We start from the raw sequence: 21712 nt of genomic DNA, 5'->3' as shown, positions 1-21712 counted from the left end.
TAAAGAAAAACCTCAAAAATGGCGAGAAAGTGGCATATTATATAGCAAGAAACAATTCAACTGTTACATACTCATCTTCAGAAACTGTGGCTGCTACCAGGCGTAGAAAACCAGCTTCAGATACTTGAAGGCCAGGTGGGACAGGGGAGAGTAAAATCCACTATCAACCAACATTTTCTGCCCTGTAAAAATGTCCTTCATGAATGAAGGTGAAATAATGATTTTCAAATGAAAGAAAATTAAGAATGCACCCCAAAATAACTCTGCTACAAGATTACTAAAATAAGTTCTTCAGCCTGAAGGAAATCATGTTAGAAGAGGGAAACTTGGAACTTGAAGAAGGAAAAAAAAGATCATTAATAGAGTAATTAAAAAGACCTTCTCTCAAAGTCTTTAAAACATACAGCCGTTTAAAGCAAAAATCACATTCTCTCACAGGAGTTACAAACCATTTAGATGTAATGCACATGACAACTGCAGCTTAAAGGCAGGCAATAAATAGACCCATAAGGTAAATAGACCTACAAGGTCAGAAGATTCTTGCATTTTACATAAAGTGGTACAATATTAATTCTAAATAGTCTGTGAGAAGTTAACGATGTATTTTAACATCCCTAGAGAAGCTACTGAGAAAAAGAAAAACCCTAAAAAATAAAAAAGAGGTACTGATAAAAAGACAGTTTATTGTCAAAATGGAGTCCTAAAGAAAATAAAAATCCAAAAGAAAATAAGTATAGTCGAACAAAATACAGATGAACAAACAGAAAACAAATAAACTGGTAGATCCAAACCCAACCACACAATAAAACATTCTACTTGTCTAGGAAGACAGAGAGGCAAGCAGACCCCCTTCTATCAATGGGAGCACACCCTGATGCTCTGGGAGTCAGAAAGCCCATGCTTCTGCTCTCCTGAACGAGACAACTGCATCTGGGTTTGGTGGTTAGAGAAGGAAGATGAAAACATTATGACTGCACTTACACATTAAACAAAAAACGTACAATACTATACCAATGTGAAAACTGCATATAAAGGTTTTTAGTTTGTTTGTTTTTATAATACCCTTTAGGACCAAAAGTCAGTACCAATAAAGCAGTTTCTGCATAACTATCAAGTACGTTTTAGTGGATTTTTGCTGATTACCTAACACAATTTGCTATTTAAAAACAGCTGGGTGAGCAATTAGTATTCTTAACTTAATTTGACAAACAACTCTATTCATTTCCTGTAATGAGGCCCATGTAATCCCTACATTCAAGTCTTAGACCATTAATTCCTATAATGGCAATACTGCATCTTGAAAGGAACTCCAAAAAATGTTTCTTTCATATTTCCCCTATATTTAAAAAAAAACTCTTCCTCTTATACCCTTCAAACTACAACTCACTGGTTTCTATATTTAACAAAAGGAATTTTTTTACATTCACCACCTTCATTCTTAGCTAACCATTTACATACTCATTAATTAACTGTTTGCTATCTAGCCTCTTCTCGACCATACCAGTAAAACCAAATGCCAGGTACACAGCAGGCTCTAGCAAACATTTGTTTACAGGATAAAACTGAACTCTTTCAGATTACCAAAGATATCCTAATCCTAAAATACAATTGCTGCCCTCTTGGTCTTCATTTCTCAGGTCTCTATGGCAGAGGCCAGCTATCATTTTTCTGTAAAGGGTCAGACGATAAATAGTTTAGGCAACTGAGGGTCAACTGCTCTCCATACCAACTACTCAACTCTACTACTGTGGCACAAAAGTAGCCATGGGCGATATGTGAACAAATAGAATAGCTGTGTTCAAATAAATCTTATTTACAAAAACAGCCATAGGCTGTAATTTGCCTGCTCCTGTTTTACAGCATCAGACCTTGTTAACCAATTTGCTTTGCTTAGATTTGCTGATCTGACCTTTGGGCTTCTCCTTCTATATTCTATTACTACTTCTGTTCAAAGAAAAAAATTTAAAAAACTAAAAGTACTTGCCCTTTGTACTATGCTGTCATTTTATATTCTACTTCTTGAACTGCTCATTTAATTTATGATTTGCATGCCCTCTGCCTGCTTAACTTCCAAATGCACATTCCCAGCCTCAACTTCAGTTCTGTATTTTGAATCCTGAGTCTCCATATTCTTCCTGAACACTTTCATGAGTACCTTCTCATCACTTAAATCCATCATAGCTAAAGACAAACTCTTCATTTCTTTCTCCTATGCCTCTGAAAAAGATCCCAACCTTAGTTTAATATTTCTACTACATAACAGCCCAAGTCAACAAGCTTGTACACTAGCATCATCTTTGATTCTCCCTTCTCTCTTCCCTCCACCATCACTACAATGAGTTTCCCTTATGAATGTCTTCTGGGGCACCTTTTAGAGCTTTCATGATATACGTATTTAGATTCTTGTGCTTGTGTCTCTCTTAATCTTCCGAAAATACTAGTTCATAATACATCACCTGCTTATAATGTTCTGCCAATATAATCTTCCTTAATACTCATCTAAAACACATTATCCCAGATTTAAGAAGCATTTCCAGTATCTCAATGCCCAGAGTATTTCTCCAATTTTTCCATCTAAAATGGAAAGCTTATTTCATCTGTTCCATAAATGTTTATTATTAAAAGTGCTCAGTTTTGTCCCTATGTTTAAAACCTTTGAAAATCCAGTTACAACTACTTCTCTCCCCTAACTCTAATAGTCAAAAAAGCATATACTAATTTCTTATTATCACACAAATTCTAGACACTGGGGGAAAAGATGCACAAGACAAGATGTTCAAGAATCAACATTCTAATGTCTTACCACTCAAACATACTTGGTTATACTCAACTGTAACCACAATGTCTATTTCATTTTCACTGCACATGGTTATAAGCCATGAATATTTCACAGTTTCTATTAGTCCTAACAGCACTTATACCTCTTTCTACTTAATTTAAATGACTGGTTCAATGCTCAACTTAGATTCTACCTCCTTTGAACAATCCAGCCTCCCTTCCTTTACTAAGTTCTCCTTAATATTAGTACTATCATATTTATAAATCTGTCACACACTGTAGAAGTTATACTGCTTAAGTGAACATCACCTATCACACTTTTAAAATTTCTCAAATTAAGAGTAAAGACTACATTTAGCTCAGACCAAATTAAGAATAAAGACTACATTTACCTACAATGCTGGATACACAGAAGCAGCTCAATAAAAGTTTTTATATACAAAATGACACCATTACTTAATATAAAAACTAATTTCCTAGCAGCAGCTATAGCGTTTTAATGTATCTATTTGTAATCCCTCTCGCCACCGTGATGAACAACATAATTTTGCAAGATAGCCTCTATAAAGGATACAACTGACAACTAAGGAATAGAACACAGGTGACCACACTAGAAGGAGCTCAGTTAAAACTTCTGACAATAGCACAAGGTTCTAACGGAATCAAATAAAACATTCATGCATATTTATAATTGCAACCTGTAAGCAAAATTAACGCCATGTAGATTTCTAAATTTTGAACTTTCGAAAGGTCTAACCTTTTTTTAAAAATCTGAATTTCAGTTATTTAGAATAATCCAGTTTACAAAAGTAAATAATTTTACTAAAAATCTATCTCAGCATTTTTAACGTGTTAAAAATTAGTTGGAAAAGTTGGTCACTGTCTATGTAAATAAAGCATATCATTTTTAAAAATCTCTAATTCAGAGAATTTTTAATATAAAAAAGGGAAGTTTGCCACAAATTAAAAATATACATTAAGACCATCTATATTATATAACAATAAAATTGACCTAAAAATAAGATTCATTACTAAAATCTTTAAGTATTGCCCATGGCAGTGTAAATTTATATACTTTGGAAAAAAGATAAAAATACACATGCCCTGTGACATAATTCCACTCCAGGTATATAACCACAACAAAAGACAAACATTTCCTCACAAATAGTCTTTTATATAAGTGCTAAGGACAGTTTTATTCATAAGAGCTAAACCTGTTAACAATCCAGCTGAACATCAATGAAGAACTGTTATACTCACTCATGCACTACTACTCAGCATTACAAGGAAATGGACTAGTAATACACACAACACCATGCATAAAGCTCAAAAATATTATGCTGAGCAAAAGAAATAATAAATGAAAGACTGATCTCATTTATAAGACAAGACAAAATTTAAAAATTAAAATCTTGATGACTAAAAAATCGAGTTTGTGACTGCTTTTCAGATAGGCTGACTAGGAAGAGTACAGGGATCTTTACAGGATGAAGAAAGTGTATTATACACAAGTTAAAAATCTACCAACAAGTTCCAAGGACAATTTTTCTGAAGCTTGCCAAGTTATATACTTACTGGTTGTTTTACCATGCACACCTATAAGTAGCAAAATTACAAAATGGTACAAAAATAAACACAAATATCAAAATGATCACTTTAAACACTCCAAATAGACCTTACACATATATAGAGACAACTCCATCTAATGGCAGCACAAAATACATTCTACTCCAGTGCATATGGGACATTTTCTGAGGTAGATCACGTTAGGGACAAAATATGTCTTAACAAATTTAAGGTGACTGAAATTGTAGCAAGTATATTTTCTGACTACCATGGAATGAAATCAGAAATCAATAGCCAAAAGAAAACTGGAAAAAAATCACAAATATGTGGAACTATTAACAACTAGTAGGTAGAAGCCAAAGTGAAATTAAAACCTATCTTGAGACAAATGAAAATAAAACCACAACACATAAAATCTATAGGATCCAGCAAAACAGTATTCAGAAAGCTTACAGACCTAAGTGACAACATTTAAAAAGGTGATCTCACCAAATGGGCTAAAGGAAAACTGGATATTCACATATAAAAGAATGAAAGTGGGTCCTCATCCCTTACTATGTGCAAAATTTAACTGAAATGGATTAAGAATTTAACATGTGAGACTCCAAAACTGTAAGAATCTCTGGAACAAGAGAAAATCTTCATGACATTGGTCTTGCCATTGACTATTTTATTTTATTTTGGTTTTTTGAGACAAGGTCTTGCTATACAGTTCAGGCTGGCCCTGAATGATGTAGCCCAGGCTGGCCTCAAATTCAAATTGAAAAATAACATTTTCAATGTGGAAAAACTAATCTATAATGATAGAAATCAAAACAATGGTTGTTTGGGTTGGATGAGAGGATATGAAAGTTTTGGGGGATTTTTTGTTTTGCTCTTTTCTTTTTTTGAGACAGGGTCTGGCAATGTACTCCAGACCAGCTTGAAACTCTCTATATAGCCCAGCTTGGCCTCAAACTCATGATCATCCAGCTTTGGCCTCAGAAGTACTGGTATTACAGATAGGACCATGAGTGATCTTCCTGGAGTGGTGGAGTTTGGGTCTCCTGGGTAACATACTACTAGCTGGATACCTGTGGGAAACAAGTCCACTGTAAAGTGCTCTCATGCTCAACACCCATGATACAGTAAAGAAAATACAAAGGGGCAAAAGGACAAGTTGAACTGAGATATGAAATGTGATTTTTTAAGGTGAATTTTTAAATTTAAAAATTTTTATTACAGTACAAGACACACTGCCCTTCATCCCTCTCAAAATATGCCCCCTTGCTTCTAAAACACTTATCAAATTATTCTTGTCACTTTGTGAAGCAGCTCTGGAGTCCTCTTTCACGTCTTTAGGTATGCTGTCCAGGCTGCCCTAAGGTCCTGAAATCAATTCAAAATGTTTACCTTTCATGGTTATTTTGACTTTAGGGAAGATCCAGAAGTCTCACAGTATCAGATCCAGTGAATATGAAGGGTGAGGACACACCATGACATTATTACAAGCCTGCTTTTCTGTTGGGTAACACCCAGTAGCAGCATTCACTGGATTTTTTATCACACCTTATAAAGACAAAAGATGATTTCCAGAAGTGCCTCAAAAAGAGTAAGAATGATGGGCCTTTTTAAAGTATTATGTGTAAGGCCAGAGATTTAGCTCAGGGGTTCTGGTGTCTGCCACACAAGGGCAAGGTCCTGAGTTCAATCTCGGGTGAAAAGGGGGGGGGGGAAGGGCGGGAGGGGGAGGGAGGGGGGAGGGAGGTTATTTTGAGGGGGAATTAATGGCAATGTGTCTTTAACTGTAATACATTTTTGTTTAAACATTCACCATACATTTCAATCACACCTTGTAGAGTGGCAAACACATAGGGAGTTCTGAGCCTTTGGTAACTGCCAACAAGTGGGCTAAGAATTTTAAATGTGTCCATGATCCCCACTACCTCATCAACCAGTCACAAGATATACACTGCCTGGGAAAGTGGATATCACTGTGGTCAATGTGAGTCCCTTCAGCGGAGGGCAATTCTTTTTCTTTTTTGTGCCAGGGATCAAACTCAGGACCTTGCACTTGCCAGCCAGGCACGGTGCCACTGAGCTATATCCCTGGCCCTACAGAGGGGCAATTCTTGAAGAGAGTTACCCACCACACTTTTACCAGCTGCCTTAAGAAGTCTAAGTGTTCAGTTCTGGAAGCACTCCACCATACCCACTATAAAGAATGAGGGAAAGCCTTTACATCATGATTGGATTATTGCCTATAGGTATGTGCATTTATCAAGCTTATTGAATTTTATATTTAAGGTCCATTTATTTTACTGTATGTAAATTTTTACTTCATATTCTTGTTTGTCAATACATCCTTCTGGGTTCTCAGGGATAAAGGACTATACATACAAGCCAAATAAATAGGGTTAAATTATGTTCCTTAACAATGAAATGGGGAGGTTCAACATGGCTGGCTAGGGGAGGCATTCCATTGGAGAAGCTCAGGAAAGATCCACAAAGGTCAGGAAGATCCACACAGAAAGAAACCTTCTATTTGGAAGGAAGAAGAGGGGCTTTCAAACTGAAAGGAAAAATTAATAAGGAAAGTTGATCAAGTCAAATACAATTTTTTTTAAAAAGTGGTGCTGGTGTGGGGCAGCTCACCTAGACCTTGCTCCCTGTACTGTCTGGCCATTGAGGCAAAAAGTCTGAGGAATAATCTAGTCTTCCACACACAAGATTCTGGGGACACAGTTTGTGTCTGCCACCTCACACATATATCACTACCTTCCAAACCCAGGGGAAAGCAGCATTACTGTGTTCTCCAGCACATACCGTGGATCAGGGTGCCCTCCCCCATACCAGACTCAAGCCAAAGAGAGGATATACAGATGAATCCTGCTGGGATTAACTGGCTTACAAACCTGCCTGCCTAGACAGCCAGCCTGTTCACTGGAGTGTGCATTCACAGCCCTAGCACTCGCCACCTGCTTAAATAGACCTCTTGCCCAAAGTGCTGCCAAGTTATAAGTAAGTGCACACTGACTACCTGGCACAAGCTCTGTGGCCCACAGGTCAGCTAAGGCCTAGGCAGTACATCTAGTCAGCCTCGCATAAATCCTGCAGGTCCTCTGGACTATGGAGTCACACCCTGGCCCCAATCACAAAGCGAGCCACAGAGCCAGTTGGTTCTATTTCTGCTGTGCAATCCAGCATGCTATCCCAGCCACAAGAGCATACATTTATCTGAGGAGAACACAGGTGTGGGCAAAGATTTTATGAAGAAAACCCTGGTTCCACAGGAAATATTACAAAGAATCAACAAATGGGCTCACATCAAATTTAAAAGCTTCTGCACTGCAAAAGAAACCACCAAGAAAGTGAAGACACAACCTACAGAATGGGAAAAAAATTTTGCCAGCTATTCTGCAGACAAAGGACTAATATCTAAATATATAAAGAACTCTTAAAAATTAGACCCCCTTAATTTAAATGCTCCAATCAAACATGGGCATCAGAAATGAATAGAAAGTTGTCAGATAAAGCTGCCAATAAATACACGAAAATGTTCTATATTGCTGATCATTCAAGAAATGCAAATTTAAACAACACTGAGATTCTATCTCACTCCAGAAAGAATGGCTATCATCAAGAAATCAACCAATAACAAATGCTGACAAGGGTGTGAGGAGCCCTCCTATACTACTGGTGGGAGTGTAGATTGATACAACCACTATGGAAATCAGTATAAAGATTCCTCAAAAAACTAAAACCGAGGTTCTATTTGATCCAGCTATTCCCTTTCCAAGTATCTTCCCAAAGAGACTGAAATCATCATTCCACAATGACACATGCATGTCCATGTTTATAGTAGCACAATTTATAATAGCTAAGACTTTCAGGAACATGGCAGAGTGGTAAGCAGTAGAGAAAGAGAATCTCTGAGATCTGTTGTCCAGACACTGGAATATACCAACATGAGGAAGAGAAAAAGGAGCAACGTGAGACCTCGGGACCCAGGATCGAAAGCAAGAAGTAAAGCCTGTGAGGAGAGCAAAGAAATTTCAACAAAGGAGGAGGTGGCAGGTGGTACTTTTTCCGAGTCAGGACTGGGGTGGGGGATGGGGGCATCTTGAACCTGCAGACTCAAGGTGACTACTGGTGACCCTAGAGGCCTCCACAGAGAAGCACACCAGTGGAATGGAGCATTGCACATAGTGGACTGCAGTGGCTGGTGAGTTATTCAGGTTCAGAAGTCCCCCAGGAGAGAGCAAGTGGCCAGAAGCCATCTTGGAGAGGGGCCAAATGAGGTCAGAACTCAGAACAGCTGTGGGCCGGCTCCATCTAGTGGCTTCCAGGGTCAATGAACCTGCTGAGGTCAAGTCAACAAGAGGTAAGGAGCCAAGTTTAGGCCAGCAAGAGGAACATGGACTGTTGCAGGCTCAACAAATCCAGTTCCAGCCTCACAGCCAAAAACTAGGCTGAACTTCAGTGGAACCTAAGGTTCAGGATGGCTGGGATTATGCACTACTCTGCCTTAAAGCTATGGCTGGCTTACTGGGATTAATCAACTTGGATCTGGACTCTGTCTTGCCTACACCATCTACCAAAGACAGCAGAGTCATACCTTTAAGTGGATTACTTTTATTTTCTCTTTTTCTTTTTCCTCTCTTTTCTGGTGTTTGTTTTCATTTTCTTTTCTTTTTTTTCTTGACTTGTTCTTGTTTTTATATGAGTGTGAACACAGTTTCTAGTTTTTGTTGTTGATGTTATGTTCTGTTTTGGTTTTCATTTCTTTCTTCTCTCTTTCTCTTCTGTCTTCTGGAGCAGTTTCCCAAAGTTTGCATAATCTTCCTTTGTCCTCCAGCTTTGCTCCTAATCTCTTCCTCTTTTCCTACTTATCTATTTTCTTCCCTGATCCATTTTAAATTTTCTCCTGAGAGTAAAGCTGCCTTATTGAGGACTTACTTAATATATACAATTTTCTGATTGGTTTTAGATTTTGTTACATAAGCACAAATCTAGTTCATACAATTAAAGTTGGCAAATTAATAGTTAACACAGTTTGTCATCTCCTAGGCTGTATGACGCTACTGTTATTGTTGATTGTACTACTTCAGGCAAGGTGACATGATTGTGCTAATCAGTTGTTATTCCAGATATACCAAGACTGAGAGTGCCTAAAAGTCTTAAAAAATACTGAAGAGGTAGGATCTTGCAACAGACTCAAAACCCAAAGCCAACACCTGGCAGACACCTTTGAAAAGTAGGCATTTATTTCCTAAGGGTTCAAATACTAGCAATAAAAGTACTTGCGTTCAGCAATTTACAGGCATCAAACCAGGAATAAGAATAAGAATAGGAAGGGGGGAGGGGAGAGGAGGAGGAAGAACTTAAGATGCAACTCCAGACTTTCAGGTAAATCCAGGGGACAATGAGGTGTAACAATCCAAAAGCCATACACTTGGACTTTATGAAGTAGCAACAGTGGAAGTAACAAAGCAGATGAACAAGGCTGTAGGAAAAATCAAATCAGAAATAATTTCTCAGATAACTACAGAGATAGTGACTGTAATGAAACACATGCTCAGTGATTCACAACCACCTACAGCTATAAAAAATAAAACAGTACCATAGGAAAATGATGGAAACCATTAACACTCAGCATAGGAAAGAAACAGAATCCATGAAAAATTCAAAAAGATATCCAGGAGATTAAAAATTGCATTGAAAGTATATGCAGCAGAATGAGCAAATGTGAGGAAAGACTATCAGATATAGAAGACAGGATTGCAGTTAGTGATCATGAAAAGACAGATTCCTTTAAAATAGCAAGGGATTATGAGAAATAAATCCTAAAGCTGCTAGATGATACAAAGAAGAATATAAGACTAATTGCAGTTGATGAAAAAGCAAGAGATAGTGCAAATCACATTTCAAAACCTGTTTACAGAAGTAATGGCAGAAAAGTTCCCAAACAGGGAGAAAGAATTTTATAGATAAGTGAGGCAAGCAGAAGTCCAATTAGCCATGGTCAAAAAAAAAAAAAAAAAAAATCTACACAAAGGCATATAATAGTCAAGAGTCCAGAAATCTAACACAAGAACAGAATATTAAAAGCTATTTGAGAAAAGAAACAAATCACTTATAAAGGAAAGCTTGTCAAAATAACAGCAGAGGGGCCAGCAATTTAGTACAGTGGCACCCTGCCTGCCTAGCAAGGGCAAGGTCCTGAATTCAATCCCCAGTACCGAAAATAAACAAACAAAAATAATAGCAGACTTCTCAACACAAGCCTTAAAGTCAAGGAAAGCTTAGATTAAGAAAACAACCTCTAACCCAGAATGATGTATTCTGTAAAACTATCTTTCAAAATTGATGGAGAAATAAGATACTTCCATGACAAAGAACACCCAAGGAAATTCATGAACACCAAAGCACCACTCTAAAGTGTTTGAAGGTTATTTTAGAAAGACATACCAAGGATTACAACTCCAACTCCATGAACCACAACAGAATGAATCCAAGAAATTAAACAGAGAAGGAAAAAAGGGAGCCAACAACAAGAAAATAACATGACAGGGAGGAGTCAACACATATAAGTTAAAACCATCAATGTTAACGGTCTCAATTCACAAATCAAAAGACACAGACTGTTAGAATGGATCAAGAAGCAAGATCCAATAATACGCTGCATATGAAAGAACACATTTAATTCACAAAGAAATTCACAGACTGAAAGTCAAAGGATGGAAAACAAATACTCCATGCAAAAGTAACCCAGAAAAAAGGAGGGGTAGCTATTTTAGTTGAACACTGACCTCAACTAACCTCAAGCCAGGAGTGATTAAGAGAGACAAAGAAGAGGTCTGCCCACACCCTACCGAAGTCCCTAGTCCCCAGTCCTGCAAAACACACACCTCAGCCCGAAGCAGACAGGCAAGTCTGTGCACGGCCTACCAAGGTCCTGAGTCCCGCGGAAGACATCGAATCACCCCACTGCAGACAGGCAGGTCTGCCCATGCCCTACCGAGGTCCTGAGTCGCACAGGACATGCTGAATCAGCCAGCTGCGGACAGGCAGGTCTGTGCACGCCCTACCGAGGTCCTGAGTCCCGCAGAAGACGCCGAATCACTCCGCTACAGACAGGAAGGTCTGCCCATGCCCTATCTAGGTCCTGAGTCCCACAGAGCCTGCCGAATCAGCCCACTGCAGACAGGCAGATCTGTGCACACCCTACCGAGGTCCTGAGTCCCGCAGAAGACACCCAATCACCCCTCTGCAGACAGGCAGGTCTGCCCACGCCCTACCAAGGTCCCAAGTCACACAGAACACGCCGAATCAGCCCACTGTAGACAGACAGGTCTGCCCACACGCTACCGAGGTTGCAAGTCGCTCAGAAGATGCCGAATCACCCCGCTGCAGACAGGCAGCCACCTGGTTCCACACTACAAAGACACAGAGAACACCAGACCACCAGACCAAGGTACTGAGTCCCGCTGCTCCCAGCCCAGAGGTAGGGGCTTCTGAGCCGCCGCCCCACTGCTCCTGGTCCAGAGGAAGGGGCTTCCCAATCACCATCCGGCTCACTGCTCCCAGCCCAGAGGAAAGGGCTTTTGGGACACCTTCTGTCCCACCTCTCTTGGCCCAGAGGAAGGGGCTTCTAGGCCACCATCCCTCCCACTGCTCCCAGCCCAGAGGTAGGGGCTTCTGAGCCGCCATCCCACTGCTCTTGGTCCAGAGAAAGGGGCTTGCCAGCCACGATCACTCCCACTGCTCCCAGCCCACAAGAAAGGGCTTTTGCGCCACCACCCCTACCACTGCTCCTGGCCCCTGTCCCACCTCTCGCAGCTCAGAGGAGGTAATCCATGCAGGCGCTAACAGCCCCCCGCCCCAGTCGAAATGAGAAAACACGTAAATAAGTCTCAAAACCAGACTTCCAGATCACCTACAGCAACCGCAAAGGGAAATGAGATGGAACACTCTGATACTCAACCACCTGGACCTGCTGAACTGGCAACAAAAGGGGATCTGGAAAAAATGAAATCAGAAACAATTTCTCAGATAACAGGAGAAATTGTGCACCTAGTGCAAGACATGATTAATAAATCTAGAGAGGAGCTGAGGAACATGATAGAATCCCAACATAGGAAACAAATGGAATACATAAAACAAGCAAATAGATTTCCAGGAGATGAAAAACTCCACTGAAAGTCTACACAGCAGAATGAGCCAATGTGAGGACAAAATTTCAGATATAGAAGATAAGATTGCAATTAGTGACCAGGAAAAGAAAAATTGCTTCAAAATTATAAGGGAACATGAGAAATCAATCCAGCAGGTGCTAGATGATGCAAAGAAGAATAACATAAGACTGATTGGGCTCAATGAAGAAACAGGAGAGAGTGGAGATGACATAAAAAAATCTCTTCATAGAAATAATGGCAGAAAACTTCCCAAGGAGGGGAAAAGAGCTTGACATACAGATAAGTGAGGCATATAGGACTCCAACTAACCTTAATCAAAAAAACATCTACACATAGACATATAATTGTTAAGATTCCAGAAACACAACAGAAGAACAAAGTTCTCCAAGCAGTCAGAGAAAAGAAACAAATCACATACGAAGGAAAGCCCATCAGAATCCCAGCAGACTTCTCAACACAAACCATCAAGGCAAGAACAGCTTGGAGTGACATATTCCAAGCCCTAAAAGAAAACAGCCTGCAACCCAGATTGATGTACCCTGCAAAACTATCTTTCAAAATTGTTGGAAAAATAAGATACTTTCATGACAAACAGCACCTTAGGAACTTCATGAATACCAAACCAGCACTCCAAAGAATTTTACACAATAGCCTAGGAACAGACATTGAGGATCACAACCCCAGGAAGCAAAGCAGAATGAACCCATCTGGCATGACAAGAAATTAAATGTAAAGGGGGAGAACCCAACAAAAAGAAAAAGTCATGGCAATGACAAGTCAATATGTTTCAGTTATAACCATCAACGTTAATGGTCTCAATTCACCAATCAAAAGAAATAGACTGGCAGAATGGGTCAAGAAGCAAAATCCAACAATATGCTGCATACAAGAAACACACTTAATTCAAAAGGAAACTCATAGACTGAAAGTTAAAGGGTGGAACACAATACTGCATGCGACAGGAACCCGAAGAAAAGCAGGAGTAGCTATCCTCTTGGCAGATCAAGTAGATTTCAAACCAACACTGATTAAGAGAGACGAAGAAGGACACTACATCCTTATAAAGGGAAGAATCCAAGAGGATGAGATGACAATCATAAATATCTATGCACCAAACACTAGTGAACCCAACTATATAAAACAAATACTAATGGACATGAAAAGTCATATATGCACTAATACAATTGTAGTGGGGGACCTCAACACCCCACTGTCACAAATAGATAGATCAACTAGACTAAAAATAAGTAATGAAATACTAGAACTCAATTGAACTCTTGAACAAATGAACTTAACAGATGTTTACAGAGTCTTCCACCCCACAAAATCAGAATACACATTCTTCTCAGCTGCACATGGGTCATTCTCCAAAACAGACCACATACTCACACATAGAACATGTTTAAGTAAGTGCAAAGGAATTGAAGTTATCCTCTGTATATTATCAGACCATAGTGAGATGAAATTGGAGATCCATAGCAAAAGAAACTCAAAAAATTTCATAAACACTTGGAAATTGAACAACACACTTCTGAATAACCAATGGGTCACAGAGGAAATTAAAGAAGAAATCAGACAGTTCCTTCAATTAAATGACAATGACAATACAACATATCAGAATCTATGGGACACAATGAACGCAGTCTTATGAGGGAAATTCATAGCAGTGAATACGTACATTAGGAAAACAGAATGAGCCCAATTAAACAACCTGATGCTGAACCTCAAGCTTCTAGAAAAAGAAGAGCAGGACAACCCCAAAGCTCATACAAGGGAGGAAATTATAAAGATGAGAGGAGAAATCAATGCAATGGAGACTAAGAGGATGATACAAAAAAAAAAAAAAAATCAATGAAGCCAAGAGTTGGTTCTTCAAAAGAATCAAGAAAATTGACAAACCTTTAACCAACCTTGTCAGAAAAAGGAAAGAAAAGGCCCAAATCCATGCAATTAGGAATGAAAAGGATGAAATTACAACAGACCCAGCAGAAATGCAGACGATCATCAATACCTACTTCCAGAACCTATACGCCAATAAGATGGACAACATAGAAGAAATGGACAGATTCCTAGATACATATGAATTACCAAAGTTGAACGAAGACCTAAAAATTCTGAACAACCCAATATCAACCAATGAAATTGAAAATGTAATTAAAAACTTATCAACTAAGAAAAGCCCGGGCCCTGATGGCTTCACTGCTGAATTCTACAAGACAGTTAGAGAGGAACTACTGACACTAGTGTTTAAACTCTTTAATGAAATTGAAAGGGAAGGAATACTCCCAAATTCATTCCTGGAAGCAAGCATCACCTTGATCCCCAAAGCAGAGAAAGACCCAACTGAAAAAGAGAACTATAGGCCAATCTCACTAATGAACATAGATGCAAAAATCCTTAATAAGATACTGGCAAACAGAATGCAGAAGATCATGAATAAGATCATACCCCCTGATCAAGTGGGATTCATCCCAGGGATGCAGGGATGGTTCAATATACGAAAATCAATCAATGTAATACACTATATCAATAGAGCCAAGGACAAAAACCATATGATTATCTCCAAAGACGCAGAAAAAGCATTTGATAAAATCCAACATGCATTTATGATAAAAACTCTACAAAAAATTGGAATAGATGATACAAGCCATCTATGAAAAACCAACAGCCAATATCACACGAAATGGTCAAAAACTGAAATCCTTCACACTAAAATCAGGAACAAGACAAGGATGTCCACTATCACCACTCATGTTCAATATAGTTCTGGAAACATTAGCCACAGCAATTAGACAAGAGAAAGAAATAAAAGGAATAAAGATAGGTAATAAAGAAGTCAAACTGTCATTATTTGCAGATGACATGATACTCTATATAGAAGACCCCAAAAACTCCACCAAAAGTCTTCTAGACTTAATAACCAAATTCAGTCAAGTAGCTGGTTACAAGGTCAACACACAAAAGTCAATAGCTTTCCTCTACACCAATGACAAGACTCACTGAGAGAGAAATAGGGCAAATAATTCCTTTCACAATAGCATCCAAAAAACTGAAATACCTAGGAATCATCCTAATGAAAGAAATCAAAGACCTCTTCCCTGAAAACTATGGCAGTCTGAAAGACAGATTGAAGATAATATCAGAAAATGGACAGACATCCCCTGCTCCTGGGTAGGGAGGATTAATATAGTGAAAATGGCCATACCTCCAAAACTGCTATATAGATTTAATGCAATTCCAATTGAGATCCCAGCAGCATACTTCATAGACCTCGAGAAAACAATCCAAAAATTCATTTGGAGCAAGAAGAGACCCAGAATAGCAAAAGCAATTCTAGCTAACAGAGACATGGCAGGGGGTATCACAATCCCCAACCTGCAACTATACTACAAAGCTACTGTGATAAAAACAGCATGGTACTGGCAAAGAAACAGACTTGAGGACCAGTGGAACAGATTACAAGATGCAGAAACAACACCAGACACACTCAGCCATCTCATCTTCGACAAAGGAGCCAAACACCCTCACTGGAGGAAAGATAGCCTCTTTAATAAATGGTGCGAGAAAAATTGGGCTTCAACTTGCCAAAGATTAAAATTAGACCTATATCTCTCACCATGCACTAAACTAAAATCAAAATGGATTAAAGATCTAAATATTAAAATAGAAACTCTGAACCAGTTGGAACAGAGGTTAGGCAGAACCCTTGAAGACATCAGTGTAGGAAAAGATTTTATGAACAAAACCTCAGTTGCCCATGAACTACCACAAACAATCAACAAATGGGATCTCTTCTTATCAAAAAGCTTCTGCACAGCAAGAGAAACCACCAGCAGTGTGAAGAGACAACCCACAATGTGGGAAAAAATCTTCACCTGCTTTTCCTCAGACAAAGGTCTACTATCTCAAATCTATAAAGAACTTCAAAAGATCAGACCTCCCAAATTTAAAGACCCAATCCAAAAATGGGCATCTGAAATGAACAGACATTTCTCAGACAAAGAAGTAGAAATACCACATAAATACATGAAAACACGTTCAACATCACTGGTCATTCGAGAGATGCAAATGAAAACAACACTGAGATTCCACTTCACTCCAGAAAGAATGGCTGCTATCATGAAATCAACCAATAACAAATGCTGGTGGGACTGTGGGGAAAGAGGAACACTGCTCCACTGCTGGTGGGATTGTAGACTGGTCCAACCACTGTGGAAATCAGTATGGAGATACCTCAAAGAACTAGGACTGGAAGTCCCATTTGACCCCACTATTCCACTGCTGGGGATCTTCCCCGAAGAATTCAAAGAATCATAACACAGTGATATATGTGCACCCACGTTCATAGCAGCACAGTTTGTAATAGCTAAAACTTGGAAACAGCCCAAATGCCCATCAACTGGAGACTAGATAAAGAAAATGTGGTATTTTTATAAAATGGAGTATTACTCAGCCATAAAAAATGAGAAATTAGAGACATTTATAGCTAAGTGGATGCACATTGAGGCAATACTCTTAAGTGAAATAAATAGGACACACATGTGTAAATTCCGAATAGTTTCTCTGGTGTGAGAAACTGAAAGTGTAAATAAGGACTAAATGTATAATAGGTAATGTGAAATAGGAAGAAAAGGGGCAAAGGGGAAGGAAGTGGGAGGGCTAGGGGAAAGGATAGAAGGGAGTGGGATTAATATGAGAAAATGGAAAAATAGGAACAAAATCTTTGTAAATAGGGAGGACTGGAGGGGTTGAAGGGAGGGCTGGGCAAGGGTGAAAAATAAGAACCAAGAGAGACTATGTAAAGGTGCAAATTCCCAATGATGAATGTCATTATATTGTATAACTAAAATGTACCAATCATTAGAATGAATAATCAATAATGCAAAATAGGAAGAAAAAGTCCAAAGGGGTAGGGGTAATGGGAGGGGCAGGGAAAAGTAAAGAAGGGAAAGGAAAAAAATGATGAGAAATGTAAAAAATGGAAATAAAGTCTTTGTAAATAGGGAAGGGTGGAGGGCGTGAAGGGAGGGCTAGGAATGGGGAAAAAATAAGTACCAAGATGCATTATATAAAGGTACAGTTCCCAATGAGAAATGTAATTGTGTTGTATACCTACAATGTACCAATAAAAGAATTTAATACAAAAAAACCCAAAAAAACCTCTGTATCATTAAAGCATACTCCCCATTTCTACCATTGCCCCAGCCCTTGGTAATTATTCAGAGTTTTAAACATTTACATATGTTCTTCATCATGTTAATTTTTCAGCATTCTATCCTTACAGTTCCTGTGAACAGGCTCTCATTTGCTATCATGGGTTCCACCTGGGTGGAGATGGCCCTTAAAGAAAGTTTTTTTCAAAGAAATCAAAAAAAAAAAAAAAGAGAGAGACAAAGAAGGTAACTACATCCTTGTTAAGAGAACAATCCAAGAGGAATAGAGAACAATCATAAATATATATGCACCAAATGTCAGTGTACCCAACAATATAAAACAAGTATTAGTGGTAATGAAAATTCATATAAGCACTGATACAGTTGTAATGGGGGAGTGCTACACCCCACTTTCACAAATAGACAAATCAACTAGACAAAAAAAGCCAAAAAGAAATATTAGAACTAAACCAAACTTTTGAACAAACAGACTTAGTCGATGTGCACCCCACAACATCAAAATACACATTCTTCTCAGCTGCACAGAGGACTTTCTCCAAAAGGGACCATATAATAGCTCATAAAACATGTTTCAGTAAATCCAAAGGAATTGAAATTTTCCCATGCATATTATCAGACAATAGTGCAATGAAATGGGAAATGAATGGCAAAAGAAACCACAAGAATTTCATAAACACATGGAAATTAAATAACACTCTCCAGAACAGCCAATGGGTCACAGATAGAATTAAAGAAGAAATCAATAAGACAGTTTCTTCAAATAAATGATAATTCCAACACAACATACCAGAACTTATGGGATGCAATGAAAGCAGTCCTATAAAGGGAAATTTAAGAGTCGTGCATATGCATATCAGGAAGAGAGTGAGCTCATATAAATAAGCTAATGTTGAACTTCAACCTTCTAGAAAAAGAAGATCAAGCCAAGCCCAGAGTTTGTACAAGAAAAGAAATTATAAGGATCAGAGCAGATGAATGCAATGGAAACTAAGAAACAATACAAAGAATTAATGAGTTGAAGAGTTGGTTCTTTGAAAAATGAAAATTGACAAACCCCTATCTAACCTTATCAAAAACAAGGAAAGAAAAGACTGAAATCCATGCAATTAAGAATGAAAAGGGTGTAGTCACAACAGATCCTGCAGAAATCAAGAAGATCATCAGTACCTACTTCGAGAACCTGTATTCTAATAAGGTAGAAAACACAGAAGGAATGGACAGATTCCTACATACATGTGAATTAACAAAGCTAAATCAAGAAGATATAAACGTTCTAAATAAACCCACATCAGTCATGAAGTTGAAGTTGTAATTAAGAACCCACCAACAAAGAAAAGCCCAGGCCCTAACGATTCACTGCTGAATTTACAAAAAATTAAAGGAAGACCTAATGCTGCTACTTCTCAAACTTCAATGAAACTGAAAGGGAAGCAATACTCCCAAACTCATTCCTGCAAGCAAGCATTACTCTGATACCAAAACCAGAGAAAGATCCAACACAAAAAGAACACTACAGGCCAATCTGCCTAATAAATATAGGCACAAAAATCCTCAATAAAGATAACAGCAAACAGTGCAGCAAATCATCAAGTTTATACACCATGACCAAGTAAGATTCATCCCAAGGATTCAGGGATGGCTGAACACATGAAATCAATAAATGTAATGTACTATATTAATAGAGCCAAGGACAAAAACCATATGATCATCTCAATAGATGCAGAAAACAACATTTTACAAAGTCCAAAGCCCATTCGTGATAAAAACCCTACAGAAAATTGGAATAGATGGTCTTTATCTCAATCTCAATCAACATCATACTAAATGGTCAAAACCTGAAAGCTTTCACTCTAAAATCAGGAACAAGACAAGGATGTCCACTGTCATCACTCTTATTCAATATAGCCCTGGAAACATTAGCCAGAGGAATTAGGAGAGAGAAATAAAAGGAATAAGGATAGAAAAAGATGAAATTAGGGCCGGAGATTTAGCTCAGTGGTTCTGCACCCTGCCCCGCAAGCGCAAGGTCCTGAGTTCGATCCGTGGTACCAAAAATAAAAAATTAAAAAAAATAAAAAGATGAAATTAAATTATCATTATTTGCAGATGACTTGGTACTCTACATAGAAATCCCCAAAAACTCCACCAAAAGACTTCTGGATTTAATAACCAAATTCAGTAACGTAGCTGGATACAAAGTCAACACTCAAAAATCAATAGCTTTTCTGTGCATGAATAACAAACTCACTGAGAGAGAAATTAGGGACACAATACCTTTCATAACAACATTCACAACAATGAAATACCTAACAATCAATCTAACATAGGAAGTAAAAGACCTCTGCATTGAAAACTATAGTACTCTGAAAAAGAAGACTGAAGAGGATATCAGAAAATGGAAAATAATCCTTTGTTCTTGGGTAGGAATAACCAATATAATGAAAATGGGCATACCTCCAAAACTGCTATATAGATTTAATGCAAACCTGATCAAAATTCCAACAGCATATCTCACAGAATTAGAGAAAACAATCCTAAAATTTATTTGGAAGCAGACGAGACCTAGAATAGCAAAGGCAATTCTGAGCAAGAAAGGCAAGGCAGGGGGCACCACAATGCCTGGCTTGAAATTATACTACAGAGCTATGGTGATAAAAAAGCATGGTACTGGCAAAAAATAAATAAACAAACAAATCAGAACACATTAGAAGATGCAGAAACACCTCCCGACATACTCGGCCACCTAATCTTTGCCAAAGGAGTGAAACACCTTCACCGGAAGAAAGCCTCTTTAATAAATGATGCTGGAAAAACTGGGTTTCAACTTGGCAAAGATTAAAACTAGACCAATTATCTTTCACCATGTACTACACTAAAATCAAAATGGATTAAAGATCTAAATATTAAAATAGAAACACTAAATCTGCTGGAAGAGAACAGGTGGAACTCCTGAAGACACTGGTGTAGACAAAGACTTTATGAAGAAAATCCCAATTACACAGGAACTATCACAAAGAATCAGTAACTTATTAAAAAGCTTTCTCCCACCCCACCCTTCACCCCGTACCAGGGATAGACCTCAGGACCTTGTACTTCTGAGGAAGGCACAGCACCACTGATCTAAATCCCTGGCCCTTAAAAAGCTTTTGCAGGGCAAGAGAAATCAACAACAGAGTGAAGAGGCAACCCACAGAAAAACATTTTTGCCAGCAGTTCCTCAGACAAGGGACACTATCTAGAATATATGCAGAACTCAAAAAGAAAAAAAAAATCAGACCCCAGCAAATTTAAAGAGCCAATCCAAACATGGGCATCTTGAAATGAATAGACACTTCTCAGATGAAGAAGGAGAAACGGCAAATAGATATATGAAAAAATGTTTACTATTACTGGTCATTCAAGAGATGCAAATTAAAACAACCCTGTGATTCCATCTCACTCCAGAAAGAATGGCTGTTATCAAGAAATCAACCAAGAACAAATGCTGGTGAGGCTATGGGGAAAAAGGTACCCTTCTCCACTGTTGGTGGGAGTGTAGACTCGTGCAGCCACTGTGGAAATCAGGTGGAGATTCTTCAAAAAGCTAAAACTAGAGGTTCAATTCCAGCTATTCCTCTTCTTGGTGTCTTCCTGAAAGAATTAAAAGCATCATACTACAGCAATATATGCACACCCATGTTTATAGCAGCAACTTCGTAATAGCTAAATCTTAGAAACAGCTCAAATGCTCATCAACTGACCAATGGAGAAAGAAGATGTGGTTTTTTATTCTGCAATAAAGAAGGATAACCTTGAGACATTTTTAACTAAATGGATGTACCCTGAGACCATACTTTAAGTGAAATAAACTGGACACATATGTTTAAATACTGCATTGTTTCTCTGGTGTGAGAAACTGAAAGTGGAAATAAGGACCAAAATGTATAACAGATCCTGGGAAATGGGAAGAAAATGTTCCAGTGAGAAGGCAAACAAGGGAAGGAAGCGGGGGAAGGAAAAGAAGGGACAAGGAAGGAA

At 38.4% G+C, this 21712-nt stretch overlaps 1 protein-coding gene across 12 annotated transcripts in view; it reads right to left on the bottom strand.

Moving 5' to 3' along the window:
• The window catches only part of Tcf12 (transcription factor 12), a 384470-nt gene that overhangs the window by 220636 nt on the left and 142122 nt on the right, over positions 1 to 21712 (bottom strand). Inside the window, exon 1 of one of the 12 annotated variants that reach the window (XM_021237175.2) lies at positions 72 to 96. The exons of the other annotated variants lie outside the window; for them this stretch is intronic. Coding sequence (XP_021092834.1) covers positions 72 to 75 — 4 coding nt within the window. The 5' untranslated portion in view covers positions 76 to 96. Of the gene's footprint in view, positions 1 to 71; positions 97 to 21712 lie in introns of those variants that run through there. 12 annotated transcript variants of the gene reach the window in all.

This window comes from Heterocephalus glaber, unplaced genomic scaffold (assembly GCF_053883595.1).
Source record: "Heterocephalus glaber isolate CG9 unplaced genomic scaffold, H.glaber_assembly_v1.0 deba00001689, whole genome shotgun sequence".
Lineage (NCBI taxonomy): Eukaryota > Metazoa > Chordata > Mammalia > Rodentia > Bathyergidae > Heterocephalus > Heterocephalus glaber.
Note: the sequence above shows the minus strand (reverse complement) of the source record. Positions and strands in the feature narration are given on the sequence as shown.